This window comes from Ananas comosus, linkage group 1 (genome assembly GCF_001540865.1).
Source record: "Ananas comosus cultivar F153 linkage group 1, ASM154086v1, whole genome shotgun sequence".
Classification (NCBI taxonomy): domain Eukaryota; kingdom Viridiplantae; phylum Streptophyta; class Magnoliopsida; order Poales; family Bromeliaceae; genus Ananas; species Ananas comosus.
The window spans coordinates 21627073-21644259 of NC_033621.1; the positions used below are offsets into that span (position 1 = coordinate 21627073).

The 17187-nt window shown below is 33.2% G+C and overlaps 1 protein-coding gene across 1 annotated transcript; it reads left to right on the top strand.

Moving 5' to 3' along the window:
* LOC109717825 lies at positions 6455-10152 on the top strand. The gene is made up of 5 exons (XM_020243756.1): positions 6455-6876; positions 6974-7011; positions 7555-7825; positions 8639-8925; positions 9488-10152. Exons 1-5 carry the CDS (start codon positions 6466-6468, stop codon positions 9927-9929), a joined length of 1449 nt encoding a protein of 482 aa, XP_020099345.1. The 5' UTR covers positions 6455-6465; the 3' UTR covers positions 9930-10152.

Below are 17187 nucleotides of genomic sequence, written 5' to 3' on the forward strand. Positions count from 1 at the left end.
TTCTTCTTCGGGCGTGCTGCGGCTGCTCTCTATCGGATAGTCGCAAAATTGCGCCAAAGTGTTGTCGGAAATCCAATTCCTTAGAAATTCTAACAATTAGTAATTAACTGAGATAGGTGGTGCTCTCCGAAACAGTTGGATTTCTTTCTATATCCGATTTAAAGTTTTGAGCTTTTATATATATATATATATATAGAGCTAGGCTCCTATGCTTTTGAAAGTACGGGAGGCTCCGTGCTTGTAAGTTGTTTTCGATGATGGGACATTCAATTCGACGATCGGTTCCATTAAACTTGATCTACGTTATTGGAACTATCTAGAAACCAAATTTCATAATTTTTTGATTTCGTTTGTGCAGTGAACGAGTGGCCTCAAAATGAACGGCTAAAAATAAAAATCTCATAAAAAACTGTGATAAAGGATTCAAATTTTAAATCGGAAGTATTGATCTTGCTACTGATGTTAAGTAGAATTTTCTATTAAATTTTCATGTAATTTGGATACTTCTACACCGTTGAACTTAAAAATGTGCCACATCGGTCGTTAAACTAGTCATTTTTTAGACCTTTTGATCGCTTAGTAAATGATGTCAAAAAAATCTAAATTTTGGTTTCTAGATAGTTCCAATAGGATAGATCATACCTAACAGAGCCGATCGTCGAATCGGACGTCCTATCATCGAAAACAATTTACAAGCACGGGGCCTCCCGTACTTTCGAAAGTACTGGAGACGGACTATATATATATATATATATATATATATATATATAGTGGGCTGGTATGCTTCTGGAAGCACGGAGGCCTCCGTGCTTCCAAGTAGTTTTCGATGTTCGGACTTTCGAATCGATGATCGGCTCCGTTAGAGTTGATCTAGAGTATTTGAAGTACCTAGAAAATAAATTTTGCGATTTTTCGATATCATTTGCCTAGTGATCCAAGGGGCTCAAAATCAATAATTTTAACGGCCGTGGTGAGCCGGTTGCAAGTTTAACGGTGTGGAAATATCCAAATCACATGAAATTTTGATAGAAAATTCTTTATACCATATAAAACAAGTTCAATAATTTTGATCTAAAATTTTAATGTCATATCATCATATTTTGTAAGATATTTATTTTCAGCCGTTGATTTTGAGCCACTTCGATCACTAGGAAAATGATATCGAAAAATCGCAAAATTTATTTTCTGAATACTTCAAATACTCTAAATCAAGTTTAACGAAGTCGATCGTCGATTCGAAAGTCCGAACATCGAAAACAAAGTGGAAGCACGGAGCCCTCTATATATATATATATATGTGTGTGTGTGTGTGGGCGCGCGCGCACGCGTAATTATGCACGTTTCAAATATATTTATTGCATGTTAGGATCCAAGTATATATAATGCCATGTAATTTGCATGCTTTCTAATTTAGAAATAGATAACTGTGATTGAGAATTTTGAATTTAGGATGCATGAGCATAGTGTTATGTGAACTCTAGAGATGCGTTGAACTAGTAAAGTAAATTCGTTGTATGGGTATAGAAAATATAGAGGAATACTAGACGTAGTTGAGTGTCAAATATAAACCTAGTGACAGATTAAGATGTAACGGTTCAAATCCAATATATTAAAAAGCTGGGTAATAAAATCAAATTTTTGAAATGCTGAATAGTCAATTCAATATTCTCTATTAATTAGATATGACCTACAATGTAATACGCACTAGTCACGAGTTTTGTAATTTACCTCTTATAGTTTAGCATATTTTTACTTTGCAATCAGTTTTTATTTTAAGGCATTTTACAAACAGTAAACTATTAGGAATTGAAAACATTTTACAAATTGTACTGAATATGGGAATTGAAATCATAATCTCACGAAATAAAGAGGTTCATAATTGCTTCTAATATCATATTACTCAAAAAACCAATCGAAAACGAATATATTAAAAAATATATATTAACATCCTCACGTAAATAAAATATGTAAACAAAAATCAATCACTTGTAAGAAATAAACGTCCAAAGTTTACAATCTCAATATATGTCTTTTCAAATTTCACTAAACTCATCTAATACAAAAAAATCATCTAACAAATTAAGTTCTAATTTTATAATATCTACAATAAAATCTTAGGGTGCAGTGCATGGTGCAATACATGCATGCAATAATTTTTTTGTTAATGGGAGTAGAATTATTCATTGACAAGTGATCATTAAGATATGCGCGTGGGACTAAATGAATAGTCTAAAAAACAAATTTAGTTGTGGGAATTTTCGTTTCGTTGCGTATTGTTTCAATATTTAAAACATTATATTATTGAAAATCAGATGATGAAAAGTCAAACCAAATATAGGGGCATTAACTACACCATTTGACCCTTTTTTATTCATATTTTGGGAATGACTTTTGATTTGTCGACTTGACCTGGCTTTTTTTTTATTTTCCGAAGAGAAATAGGGATAAAAACATTTTTGCCAATTTTAAAGGACAAATAAATAAATAAATAAGTAAAAAAAATTTTGTCTTGTAATGATTAGTAATCTGCTAGGTCATGTGACCCAGTGTGCCTTTATTTTGGAGTTTTTCAAATGGATAGGGATTCAAAATTTGTACGTCTTTATTTACGTAATTTGATATTTTAAATGTTAATTTTAAAAAATACTATTCCGATCTGAACTGTTCAATGTAACGTGTGATTCATAAAAGTAGAGTTTAGGTCAAGAGAATTGGTCCGTTGTTTTTGTTGGTGGTGCCTTAGGTCAAAAGAATACTTGATTTACTTTTATCCAATCTCAAAAGTATATCGACTAATTCTCTTTTAAAAAAATTCTTAACGCTAATATAATGCTCTCTATCTCAACTCTGAATTTATTTTTTTATTTTTGTTTAGTACTTTCATAGTTTCTAATTATTTTAGATAAATTTTTTTATTTAATTAAATTAAAAATTATATTAAATTTAATAGTTCTGTCAACTAATAGTCATTAATTGTCATAATTGTATTTACTAAAAATTAAGAAATTAGATTTAGTAAATTTTAAAGTTATTTGAGTGAAATAATATAAAAAAAATAATTAGAAGTAAGTAAGTATAAATAAAAAAAGGATAATATTTTTTTACACTAATTATTTAGTCACCATATTTTCTTATCAAAAATTTGATTAGGTAGCTCTTGTTTATTTGCTGAAGTTTTAATTTGTATGTATTTTGGTTCTCCTTATAATCGAGTCTTGTATTCGTCTCTGATTGCCGTGGGTGTCTCAGTCAAACCGTGCGTAAACTTTAGAAATATTTGCATATACTATATTTTTTATAATAAAAAGAGTTTGATTTTTCATCTTTAGGCCATTGCAAATGTGGTAATTTTAATGATTCTAAAACCAGCATATCCTGCCTGCATGTTAGTTTATCTTTCAAAAAATTGGAATATTTCTTTCTTTCTTTCTTTCTTTTCCACTTGTAGAATTCATTTTTATCACTCTCACTCAGTAGCCTGCTAACAACTGGTTCTGAGTAAACCAGAAAAAAATAATATGCTGGATTAGTTAGCATTTCATGATCAGTTAACTTATGTGTGCTGTTAAAATCTAAACTAAGTCCCATAGTCCATACCGACCGTCCCAGCAAGTGGCAAAGGGCTTGATGGTTGGTACCCGAGACCCAAGTTCAAATTCTAGTTGATTCACATTTCTAGCTAAGTTTATTTCTAAATGAAATAAACGAAGCGGGTAGCGTGCTACCTATCTCTCTCTCAAAAAAAGTCCCATAGTCCATATTTTGACACGTACATTCGAGTTATAATTCGAGTTCAGTGCCTGGTAATAGGAATCCCCATGAGGGATCTATCCACAAGCTTTGAACCTCACGAGAGTTTAATCTGGAGTTCAAGTAGTTTAAGGAACTATTTCAAAACTTATCGCCAATACGGTGAAATAAGAACATCCAGAAGAGTAAGGCCACCAATGGCCGTTCAGCAAGAAGAGAACAAAAGAAAAGGACAGCATACGAAAATTATTTGGGATATAGTACAACTGAAATGCAGATATAGAGATTGAGGAAAAGATAGCAGATACATCGACACCGGTAGATAAAACATTGTTATTTATGTGTTGTAAATTTGTTGATGTTTCTATTTTTTTACCTTTTCTTTTTCTTTTCTTTTTTTTTTTTTTTCCGTCTTATGTCTTAGTATACTGATATTGATTATTTAATATGAAGATGAAGCTATTGTTTATTCAAAAATTGAAATTTACTGGTCCTGACATAGGGATGTAAAACGGGCCAGGCTGCCTGCCCCGGCACGGCCTCGGGTCAGGTTGCAGCCCGGCACTAATACTGTAGCACTCTTGCCAGGGCGGCCCATCTTGATGGCCCATCCTGATGATTACGGTCGTGCTGGACGTATTTCTTTTCGACCCAATGGCCTGATACAGCCCGGTCTGTAACGAGTCTGGACCGTGTGGCCCTTTAGAGCACGACCCGCTTGGGCTGTGCCAACCTAGCCAGCACCGCCCATACCCCAAGCCCAAGGCAACTTTTCTTGGGCTTGGGTTATGAGCTCTCTCCTACCAAGGTCAGCAGGTTTTGGTCCATCGGACCAAATTATTTAGTCTGTTGGACTAAAAGCCCTATTAATTCATCTTTAAAATAATAATAATAATAATAATAATAATATTTATAAATTTAAAAAATTGTAATAAAAATATAGATTTAAATAGAAATACTTTATTGATCATACTTTCAAAATTTATTTAAAAAAAAAAAAAAACAATAAAATTTTAAAACACCGACCCAAAGGCCGTCCAGATCCGGCCCGGCCTGGACCTTCTGGGCCTGGGCTGTGCTGGGCCGCGGTTCATAGCATCATGCCCGCACGACCCGGCCTGGCCCGAATGCGAATCCAGGCCAAGATGGGCCAACCTCTGGCCCACTTCCGCCCAGGTAATGTGGGCCGTGCCAGCCCGTTTTGGCCCACATTGCACCCCTATTCTGACTTGAGAAGTTGTTGTTTGTATTGAAGACAATTTCCATGCCAACCCAAAAAAGCAGAAAGAGTTGATTGTGTCTAATCTTACTTGCCAATATTGTATTACTTTTGTTGTACAAATAACAAAATGCTAACGATTTTCCTTTCTACATGGACTTGGATTTTTCTTTTTCTTTTTTTAAAAAAATCATCCGACATCTTTTTCTTTTCTTTTTTCTTTTGAGGCCTTTTAAAGCCTGTTGGACCCGCCCGGTGTTTTTGCATGAGTGCTATCTCTTTAAGTAATGATTTTTTTTTTTAGAAAAGCTTTAAATTGGAGCTAGTTTCTTTTTATGCTTTTAGGTTTAATTTTTTTCAAATTTTATTATTACTTTTCAAAATAGAGAAGCTAAAAGAAGAATTAAAGTATGTAGATAGGTTCTCAATAGCCCCCTCCACCTCACCGCCATTGGCTAGATTTGGTCAGATTTCTAGCCAAAGTCCAACCAGTAGGTTCGATTTTTCTGCTCTCTATGTATGAAGTCATTCTTTTTTCTACTTTTTTTTTTTTCACAATCATCTAGATATTTGTCTCTTTCTTGCTTTTTTCTTTCTCCACTCAAACTCTTTCCTTCTTTTTTCGCCGGGCATCATCGTCTTTAAATACAACCTTCGAAGCTTGGTGAATTTAGAAAGGAAAACATTTCGGTATGGTTTGAAGTCTGGAGCCAGATTAAGATCGAGATCTCGATGATTGCTTTTCCCTTTATATTATTTCTTATTTTGTTTTTTATAACCTGCATGGGGCTTAAAGTTTAAGAGAGCTTGATTTATTTTTTAGTAAATGTGTAGGTACAAGAAACTGTTCTATATATTTTTTCCTTTTCGTTTCTTAGGTTTGGGACCATCACTTTCATCTTTCCCATTTAGTTTTAGAGATATTTTCGTTCCCATATTTTCTTTTGTGGAAATGTTCTTTTATTTGTTACTTTCTCAAAATTATTCATTTATAATCAAGCTCTACTTTTCGACGAATAAATTGACTATGAGCTTTATTGAACGAAAAAAAATTTCAGATAGGTTATATACATAGGTGTTTTGGATGGTTTTAATGATCTACTTCACTGCATTTAAAGCGAAAATTGAAGGAAAAGCTCGTTTTATTTTATACGAGAGTTCAAATTTTAGATGTTACAGTTGAGATTTAAGAACCAAACTATTGGACTACTTGTAGTGGCTCTTTAGACTTTGTAGATTGTATGAGAAAATTAAAATATGAAAGTGATATTACTAATCATATCCATGTAATTAATAAAATATAATTAATGAAATTCATTCTATCTTAGAATGGATGGGTGTACATCTACATCCTACATTCCTTTTTAGCTGCAGTGCATGATATGTACGGATGAACCGGGTGCAGGAAATAATAATTGCTCCTCGTGCACCATGTGGTGAACCTACCTCTCTCCCTATGCTCTTTCGTGCGCAGCGCTACTACCACAAAGCTAAATATGCACTCCTCCCTCATCTCTCTCTCATTCTCTCTCTCTCTCCTCAATCGAAACCCGATGCTCTCCTCCTCTCTCACCACCGCACCCTCGCCCCCCAGATCGATTCCCCTTTCGAAACCCTCGTCGAAACCGAAACCCTACTATGCGTCCCCTCTCCCTCTCCGCCGCACCGTCCCCTACGCCGCGAGGTCGCTCCCCAGACCCTCGCCCCCGATCCGCGCCTCCGCCGCCGCCGCCGAATCCGAGAGGTTCTCGGAGAACAACTCCATCTCCGACTTCATGAGGTTCCGGCGCGGCGGCGGCGGCGGCGGCGGCGGAGGCAGCGCCGAGGCCGAGGCCGGAGAGCTGCAAACCGCCGTCGTTAGTTACCGGAAGAAGCTCCCGTGGTTGCTCCTCAACCCTCTCCTTCAGGTGATTCGCTTCTTATGATTTTCTCTCTCGAATCTTTTGTTTTTGTTGGTGGTGTGTACGTTTTGTGTTGATTTGGTGGGTGTTTTCGTCGTTACAGGTGGATCTGGTGTCGACAATTCACATTGCGGATAAGCAGTATGTGGAAATGTCCCTGAGATTATAAGTTAATTGCGTAGTACATCTGGTATTTGTTTGTAAAAGAGAGAGGTTTTTGTCCAATTCGATGAAATTACGTTTAATTGTGCCATTTTAAGAATTGAAGTAATCTGAAGCCTCAATCTCAGCTGTTCATCACTACTTGAATCGAAAAAAGATTCCGAATTACCATTCAAATGAAGTGATCAGCAGCTAAGCTTGAACCTTCAGGTCTTAATATGTTAATTCACCTTTAACATGAGCCGGTGACCAGGAATATTATTGGCATTCTCAAACATCTGATTATAGTCCTTGAGAAATCAATTTTCCTTTTGATTATTTATCTAGTGACACCACACGGAAAAGATTTTCGCTGTAGGAACTTTATGCGCCCCTTGAAGGCTATGTGCTAATACATCTTGCATTAGTTGAAATGGTTCGGAATGAAAGTTTCGCGATTTACACCATTACTATGGTGGATCTGAATTTTTATTGGCTTATCAACCAGTTAAAATTTTACTTGTCGCTAATTTCTGTATCCAGGTACTTTGAAACACTTCAGAAGGGACTTGAATATTATGATATCATTCTCTATGAAATGGTCGCTAGTAGAGAAATTTTAGAGAATAGGAGAAACTCAACATCTACGAAGAGGCTTAAAGCTTCACGGTCTAAAGGCTTTAATATTCTTGGTTTTATACAAAGGCAAATGGCACGTATTCTTTCGTTGGATTTTCAGTTAGATTGCCTAGATTACGACAGTGAAAACTGGCTTCACGCTGACCTTGACTATGAGACATTCAAGCTGCTTCAGGTGAATTTTCATTTTTACTTGCCTTTGTTTATTATTTCATTATTTCATTTCTATATTACCTTCTATTTTTAGCAGTAAAAGTCATTACGAACTCTTTGAATGGATGTTATCGCATAACAGAGCAGACTAGCGTCAAAGAAATGTGTTCTTTTCTCTGAAAAGCTAACTTGCTATTAGTTATCGCTACTCACTAAGTTGATTGTGAGCCTCTGAGGGTTCGGGAGAAGCTTCAAGTAACTAGTATAGGTTAAAAATGTGGATACCCTGAACATTAGGCCATTTTGAAATAGACATTTCGACTTTATCTATTTATTTATTTCTATGCCCCCTCAACTTTTGCTCACTTTTATTCAACTTGTTTCCATTAGCTGAATTGGGATTCCATTAAAGTTAATCCATTAAAGTTAATGGCTCTGTTAACTGTTAATCTTTAACGAACCTGCAGCTTTGTCACTTGAAAGAGCGGAACTGTTTAATGTTCACCTAAAGAAATAACTTAAATCAGAATGTAGAAAAGTTGAGGGGGTCTAAATTTTTGCATTCAAATAGTTACTTTGGCCACCGCAAGAAGTGTTGAACTGCTTTGCTGATGCTCTGTAGTTTTTGCACAAATTCTCCCATCAATCATGCGCTCTCTCCCTCTAGACCGCTACTTACTCTTTTGTGTGCGAATGAAATTCTTTGCAAGTTTAAATGGACTGATTTGCCCTGTGTTTGAACAAACTTAAGTCATTTTATGCCTTCTTCTATTTACGTGCTACACCTCAAAACATTAAAAACCTGCCTTAACTTCTGTCTTCTGTTATTTTCCAGCTTGAGAAAGGGGAAAGCTTCTTTACATTTGCAAGGGACATGACCATGAAGTCTACAAAAGCTTTGGTGCAGCCGGTTTCTATACCAGACGGTCTCGGCTTTTGGAGATCTAAGTTACTATGGGCTTCGCGTGTGCTTCCCATGCCGCTTGTTGGGCTTCTCATTATCAGTGGTGTTTGTTCTCCAATAGAAAGCCCAACCAGAGAATATCCCGAGTTAGAGGCACTTTCCCGGTTAGATTTAGGAGCGGCTATGAAGATTTTCTTGGCTAGGCGATTAACTTCTGAGTGAGTACTTGACTGCAGTTTTGACTGTTATATGAATTCACCAAAATAGCATGCAGCTTCTTGAATCTTAAAATGTTCTCTATAACTGTAATACTACCTCATCTTGCATATTTAGTGCTTCTTCCTCTGGCTTCAAATTTTTATAGTCGTCTAAGGGCCCTGTTTGGCCCTTCTAGAGCTTCTTCAAATGTGCTGCTTGAGCAGATCTGTTTAAAGAAACACTAACAGCTTGAGTAGGTCTGTTACTTTTGATTTTTGGAGTATAGAAGCTGTTTGAAAAGCTATTCCAAACAGGCACTATGGGCTGAAATAGTGTTTCTATTGCTTTGCGGTTCTACAGCTTTTTAGATGTTACCATTATTATGTGGGAGTATTATTGGTTGAAAATGGGTCTTTTATTTAGAGGAAGCAGAGAATCGGAGAAGACATGCATGTTATCTCATCTAAATGCATAACTGATATTCGATTATAAATCATCAACCTATACCTTGTTAGGATGTTTTATTTTTTTTCCTAGTGAGCTTATATTCACCTTCTCACTGCCTTGCCTATCGTTGTGAAGGTTTACAGAGATAACCTCTACCATAGAAGAAAAATCAGTGATCATCGGTGAACGAAATAGGGTCGCCACCGAGGAGCTAAAAAGAGCAATCGATAACGGGTACAAGAGAATAGCAGTTCTATACGGAGGCGGGCATATGCCGGATCTAGGGCGGCGATTAAGGGAAGAGTTTGATATGATCCCCACTCAAGTCGAGTGGATAACCGCGTGGTCTATAAGAAACCGCGAGCTCGAGATCAACTCATTGCCATTTTTGAAGACATTGGCTAAGCTCTCTGGTTGGCCTTTGAACAGGTACCAGACTTTGGCTTTGCTCATCTTTTCGTCGGTCCTCGCAGTCGACTTATGGTTTTGGGAGCTTTTTGTGGGTACTGCAGTGAACTGGGCTTCTTGGGGTGCTTCTGAAATTAGCCAATTCACGGATAACATATTTATTATGTGATTATAGGAAATAGTAAGGTGAAACACACAAAAAAAAAATGCAAAAAAAGGAAAAAAGAAAAATCTTATACAGCATTTGAAACTTGGCTTCTTGTAAAGGGAAAAAGGTTAATTCCTTTTCTTTTGTCTGTAATTTTTACAGCAGCCCTGGGGATGCTTAAATACTTTTGTAAATACCATTTAAATGACTCATTTAGAATCTTAAGTTAACTTGGATTTGCCCAGAGCACTTGGTTTGGTTTTTTGAAAAAAAACAAAAAAAAAAAATCAAAAGCACTTTCAAGCTTTCATCCTCTAATGATATAAAATTGTGATGGCAATTGATCGTTGGAGGTGATTTTCACTATAATTTTATTGTATGGAAGGAGAAAAAAAATTGTAGTGTTCTTGGATTTTTTTTTTTTTTTTGAGTGTTTACAGGTATGTCGAAACATCGCAATCACACGAAGTAGGCCTGGGTTTTGAGTATCCTTGCGTTCGCATCTTTTATGTCTCATTTTTACAAGACATAGAAGTTCTATTATGATCTAGTTTGGTAATTTGGTGGTTACAAGTAAATTTTTTTTTTAAATACTGTGAAAGATTTACAGGTTCTTTGTAAAATAAAAAAAAAGGAAAAAAATTTGGAAAAAAATATGTTTGTGTCAAATCAGCTATATATATTGAAAGAATACAAACGAGAAAACTTTTTTTAAAAAATATGGTAGCACCATGTCAGCTATATATATTAGGGATTAATATATGTAAAAGAAAAAAAATAAAAAAANAATAAAAAAAAAGGAAAAAAATTTGGAAAAAAATATGTTTGTGTCAAATCAGCTATATATATTGAAAGAATACAAACGAGAAAACTTTTTTTAAAAAAAATGGTTGCGCCGCGTCAGCTATATAAATTGAGGATTAATATATAAGTCTCCAACTGTAATTTTATAATTTTAAAAAATATTAAAAATATTTTAAATTTTTTTGAATCTTCTATAATATAAATATATATATACTTTTAGCCATCACACTATTAACTTAAAATTTATAAGGTTTTCTAAACTCTAGGATGCAAAAGATGCAAGATGTGGTAGCAATTTCTTATTACATACTATGTTTATATATAGATTCTTTTAAATTTAATTATTTAAAAATTAAATTTGAAAATTAAATATATGTTAATTAAATTGATAAAATTTTACGTCATGCTTTCATATGAGTGTCCGCAGCATCGCATGGGTTTCCAACTAGTTTATATTTAAACCATGGAAATATCAACGCTTGCTATAAATTCCACATGCATCTTTTTCGTTCCTCGTTGCATGGTCATAGGAATAAGAAAACGTCGCAACCTCCATATGAAAATAAGATGTGAAAATAATTTGTTAGTAAAAATTTTGAAAAGAAAATAATCTGTTGCTCTCATGCATAGTTTACCTTCTTTTTTTCCCTTTGGGATAGAAACGTTTTAGAACTAATTACTTGAACCATAGATTATTTTGATTCGATTACTTAATTTTTTAAAATTTTAATTTTACTTTCTAATTTTCCAATTTGTTTGATTCGAGTCGGTCAGCAACACTTTGACTTTAAAATTTATATACGTCGTCTGCCTTTACAGATTTAAATAATATATTTTGTACAATTCTCGCAACTATAAATTAATTAAAATAAATAATTAACTTAAATTTTGAAGTCAAAATATCATTTACAGACTCAAATCAAACAAACTAAAATAACAAATTTAAAAAGTTGGGCAGCCGAATCAAAATTGCTCATAACTTAGATAAGTTCTGCACATTTTTGTCCTTTTTTTTAAAGAGAAAGATAGCAAATTATAAATTTAGCTATAAATGTGAAGTAACTAGACTTCGAATCTAGAAACTCAGATATTGATCATCAAGCTTTTAGCCAACTGCACTAGGTAGCTCTCATGCATATATAGTTAATTCCACTTCCAGATCACTCCATTTATTCCTCTCCTTGATTATCCTAGTCTCCTTATTCCAAGTCATCCCATCTCTCCCATTCACCAGTTGAAAATAGATATACACAAGGGATAGTGATTTAATTATTCACCTAATTATAATCAGTTTTAGGTCATTTTATAGCCATTGTAGCAGTTGTACTGTAAATGAACTGAACACGAGCGAACTGGGCCAGTTAAAAATTGACTCAGAAAGAGTTTGGTTGGTGATTTACTCACGTCACAATTGCTTGCGGGTCATTTTCTAGTCACTGTAATAATATAAATGAGTCGAATACGAACGAGCGAGCTGGGGCTAACTTAAGATCTGCTCAAAATTAGTTTGTCTTGAAACTAATTCGAGCCAAATCAAATTCATTTTAAGCATGCTCAAATTAAGTTTAGCAAGATATTATTAAACTAACTACTAATTAGTACTTAATTTATTACATTTTGCGTCTGTTTACGCTCTTAAAAGCCAAACAAAAAAATGCTAATGAAGAACTAAAACTTAAGAATAATATTTAGCTATGCTATAAATTAAGCTACATTAATATTTTATATATTTTATTTATTGTTTTCAAGAATATCGAGCCGAACAATATTTATTCAAGTGTTTGGTTGGCCATAAAATTTATCAAAAATTACTTTTAGATCAGCTTGAAAAATTATTTTAGTGTGTTTGTCTAGCTGTAAATTTTTTTTTCGAAAAACTATTTTTATATATTTGAGGAAAATGGAGTGTTTTGCATTTCCGACAATTTTCAGCGGAAAATGCGAAAAAAATTTTCATTTGTTTTTTTCCACCGAATCAAACAAATTAATATGATTTTTTTTTCCTTTCAACCAAATAAATATTGATGAAAAATTATTTTTTTTTCCTACAAATCAAGTATTACAAAGTGTAAAACTTGTTTTTCACCGTAAACTTTTTTTATGAAAAATAATTTTTTACAGTTTACGTACAACCCAACACCCCCCTTATTAATTTGAAAACCTCTAAGCCTTTTATTACAAAAATTGTAATAAGGTTCATATATATATATATATATATATAGAGAGAGAGAGAGAGAGTTGAGCTGGAATACTATTAATAGTATTTGAATTTTTTTGCTATTAATTTTTTAACCGTTAAATCTATATTTTAATCAATTTCACTCTTTAGATCCTATTATTTAACGAACCACTCATTCAACCCTAGAGGGATCACCACAAAACCCTAGATGACCATTATCATCCTAACTTTATAATTTTTTCATCTAAGGGTCAAATACTATTAATAGTATTTCAGCCCAATTCTCTATATATGTATTTGCAATTTTTCGATATCATTTACCTAGCAATTAAAAGGATTCAAAATCAATAATTTTTAACGGCTGAAAATAAAAATTCTATAAAACGTGGTGATATAGCACTAAAATTTTCGATCAGAAATATTGATCTTGTTGTAGATAGTATAAAGAATTTTGTATCAAAATTCCATCTAATTTGAATACTTCTATATCGTTAAACTTGAAAACGACAAATATCAACCATTAAAAATTATTGATTTTGAACGCTTTCGATCACTAGGTAAATGATATCAAAAAATCGTAAAAATTATTTTCTAGAAACTTCAAATACGCTAGATAAAGTCTAACGGAGCCGATCGTCGATTCGAAAATTTCATCATCGAAAACGGCTCAGGAGCACGGAGGCCTCCGTGCTCCTGAGAGCACAGCAGTCCTGCTCTCTCTCTCTCTCTCTCTATATATATATGTAAATAAGGTGCTTAATGAATATTTTATCCATTAAATATAACACATTATTAATTGAATTCATTGCCTCACATAATGGGGGGGTTGCTACTACTTGGTTGATTCCATAGGAAATAATTCAGAAGTAATCTTAACATAAAAATTAAGAATCCTTGCTATAAGTTAGAGTTGTTAGATGAAATCCTACTAAATTTCTTATCAGAATGTCTTGATGAGAGCTTCTGCTGGAGCCGGAAGCAAAGTCCTTGAGTCAGAGATTTAGTTTCTCTTGTCTAGGAATGTATTTAAACTTCTACTTGAGCTAGAAGTTATATATATATATATATATATATATATATATAGAGAGAGAGAGAGAGAGAGAGAGAGAGAGTTGAGCTAGAATACTCTCAAAAGCATCAAGGGGTTGGTACTTTTGAGTTTTTAACCCTTGGATGGAGAGATGTAGGGTTGAGATGATGGTAGTAAGTGGTGGTAGGTAGAATAGTGCTTGATCCAAAAGCTATTAGTGATCAAGAAGTCGACCGAAGGGCTAGAAACTTAGAAGCATCAAAGGGTTGTTGCTTCTAAAAGTATTATAACTCAATTATATATATATTTCAGCTTAATTCTCAAAATATACAAAACTATTTTAGAAGCTAAACCAAACCACCATTCATGATTTCGCACCACATAAAGCGCATTAAACAATGTTTGTATCTTATCTCCAAGAAAGTAACATATTTAGATTAATTAAGATATTCAAGCTTAAGTTTATGATGAGTATAAGACAAGAGTATGTGCTTTTTCCAAATAACATCAATCAATTTACTGTTCCTCCCTTGATTTCAAGTCAAAGAAGAGATCTATAGCACTTTTAACATTCGGAAAAATAATAAAAAAAGAAAAGAAGAGAAAAATAGAAGCAAATGAAGTAATCTAATCTTATAGGGAAACACTTGTTAATTTAATAACACCAATGATAAGAAATACACATCAATATATGTTTGATGAACTCCTAAAACTTTTTTTCATTACCGACCGTCCCTAGAGCAAGTGGCAAAGGGCTTGGTGGTTGGTACCCGAGACCCAAGTTCGAATCCTAGTTGATTCACATTTCCAGCTAAGTTTATTTCTAAATAAAATAAACGAAACGGGTAGCGTGCTACCTATCTCTCTCAAAAAAAAAAAAAAAGAAAAAAAAGAAAACTTTTTTTCATTAAAATGCCTCCAATTAGAAAAGATCTTTGATAAGTAATTAGAAGTTTTATATTTTTGTTTGATTATCGAAATACGAAAAATGATTTCGGAAGTCACGCAACTTGCTCTTTATCTCTAAGAAGGCAAAATGATCTTTGATAAGTATGATACTGAAATTTCTTTATTTTCTTAACACCATTAATGGTTTTACTGTTCTTCCCCTGAATTCAATCCACAGAAACTGATCTAAACTAGAGTTCTAAACTTTTGACAATCCAAAATATATTAAAAAAAGGGAAGAAGACAAAAAAAGATGGTAGCTAGATGAAGAAATTCAATCTTATGGGAAGCATATATATAATTAATCACATCAATGATGTGTATCTAGTTAGCACATAGAATGATTTGTAATGTATCTATGTATCTTTAATGATAAAATAATATTGTACACACAACATGACCATGCATTGAGAATAACATTCAATCAGTAGAGTCGAGTATCTTAATTTGATTTCACAATAAAAGTTTATAGAGCTATATATTGTCCTTTATATGAATGATTAGTGTTTAATGCATTTTTTTTAGATGATGTAGGACGCGCTTGCGAGAGAGAATTACAATTATGAAATGAGTTTATCATCACTTGATTTGCTAGTTCAACAAAAATTACTAATTTTTGAAGTATATTAGGTTATCTAAAATAAACTACCATGCAATTTTGGTGTTTTTGGGGTAAAATTATTAGTCAACTCTTATTCTTTACCTCAGTTAGAAAAAGTAGGGATCCCTAGCTAGAACTGGTCTAATTAGTTGACTAGTGAAACATGAGAATATCTTTTTGTTGTGGTGGATATAAAAAGAAAAGGATACCCCAAAACAAAATTCTATTTTTGAAGAGTGATCACTATTGGGATTTTTTTTTTTTTTTGATCATCACTAGGGTATATTCTAATTTCTCTGAATTTGATCAATTTTTATTTTAAATTTTTTCGGTTACTTTTTTAACACCAAAACATGAACTAATTAAAGCTGATATCAACATCTTTTTTTTTCTTTTCAGGAAAAGATAGTATGCTATCCGTTTAGTTCACTTTCCAAAAGAACTTTTTTGGTTAGTTGCAAAATAAATACAACTATACTTTTCACACATTCTACCTCCAATGAGTAAAATACCACTCTTTCTTATTATTATTATTATTATTATTATTATTATTATTATGAGAATCAAGAGTTTGGCTCCTTTATAATACTAACAAATTAATTCATGCTTCATAGAATGAATTGAAATATATTTTTATACAATTTATTGGGCAGGTACTGGATTAAGCATGAATACATTTATCAGGATTAATATATATATATTTCTTGTAGCAAAAATTAGTTTTGTTTTCAAAACTTGTAAGAAAGAAATACTGTCAAAATCTCCTTATTAGGTATCAGTCCACTTCAACTACTCAAAACTATAATGTCCTTCTTAATTATAATTCAATAACCCCTAATAATATATTAAAAAAACAAATGTTATGGGCCTTCATTCTAGAACTAGAACTCTATCCAAGAGAATATATATATATATATAAACAAATATACTATAAAATGCAATTAAAACACTAAAGTCAAAATAGAATGTGATACACAAGAAGGAACAATGAGGAGTTGGCTTTAAATGTCTTGTAAGGAGAGGTTTGAATTACTTTTCCAATAAACTACTTTGGTGCATTGGTTTGTTTCCATTGCTGTCCCCTTCAGCTAAATCTCTATCTTATTATCATTTATTGACTCAATGTAATGTAATTGTCAAAGTAGTAGTTAAATTCACTGCCAAATTCAATTGGAATTTCAAATATGCATATATATGTACATACATAAAATACAAAAATTTTCTAAGTTTGATAAGCAACTTATGTTTCGTACCAACGGCCGTCTAGTATTAAGGCTCATCTCAGGACGAAAGCATGTAGGAATATATTTCGTTGTTTGCTAACACCTTTTGCATGTGTTGGATACTATCAATATGTGCCACAAAATTAATACAACTATACAAAGAGCAATGCATGTGTCGGATCGTTGACGCTAACTATTAATTCCAAAAATTCGAGCTGTTAGAAATATACAACCAACTCACTTAAAGCGTATACGTACAGCAAGTGTTTACGAGTCTCGATTATGACTCGGCCCAATCAGTCTCATGTCACTTCGAATATAACTCGGTCCAGCCCTGCCTCCTGTCATTTAGAATATGACTAGACTCAACCTAGCCTCCCGCTACAGAAAAAGATACCGGCCCTTTTAAGCCAACACAATTCTACATCATAGATGTAAAATTTAGGTCCTAGGATTTCTATGGCTATAGGATTCTAAATAGGTTTTATACATTG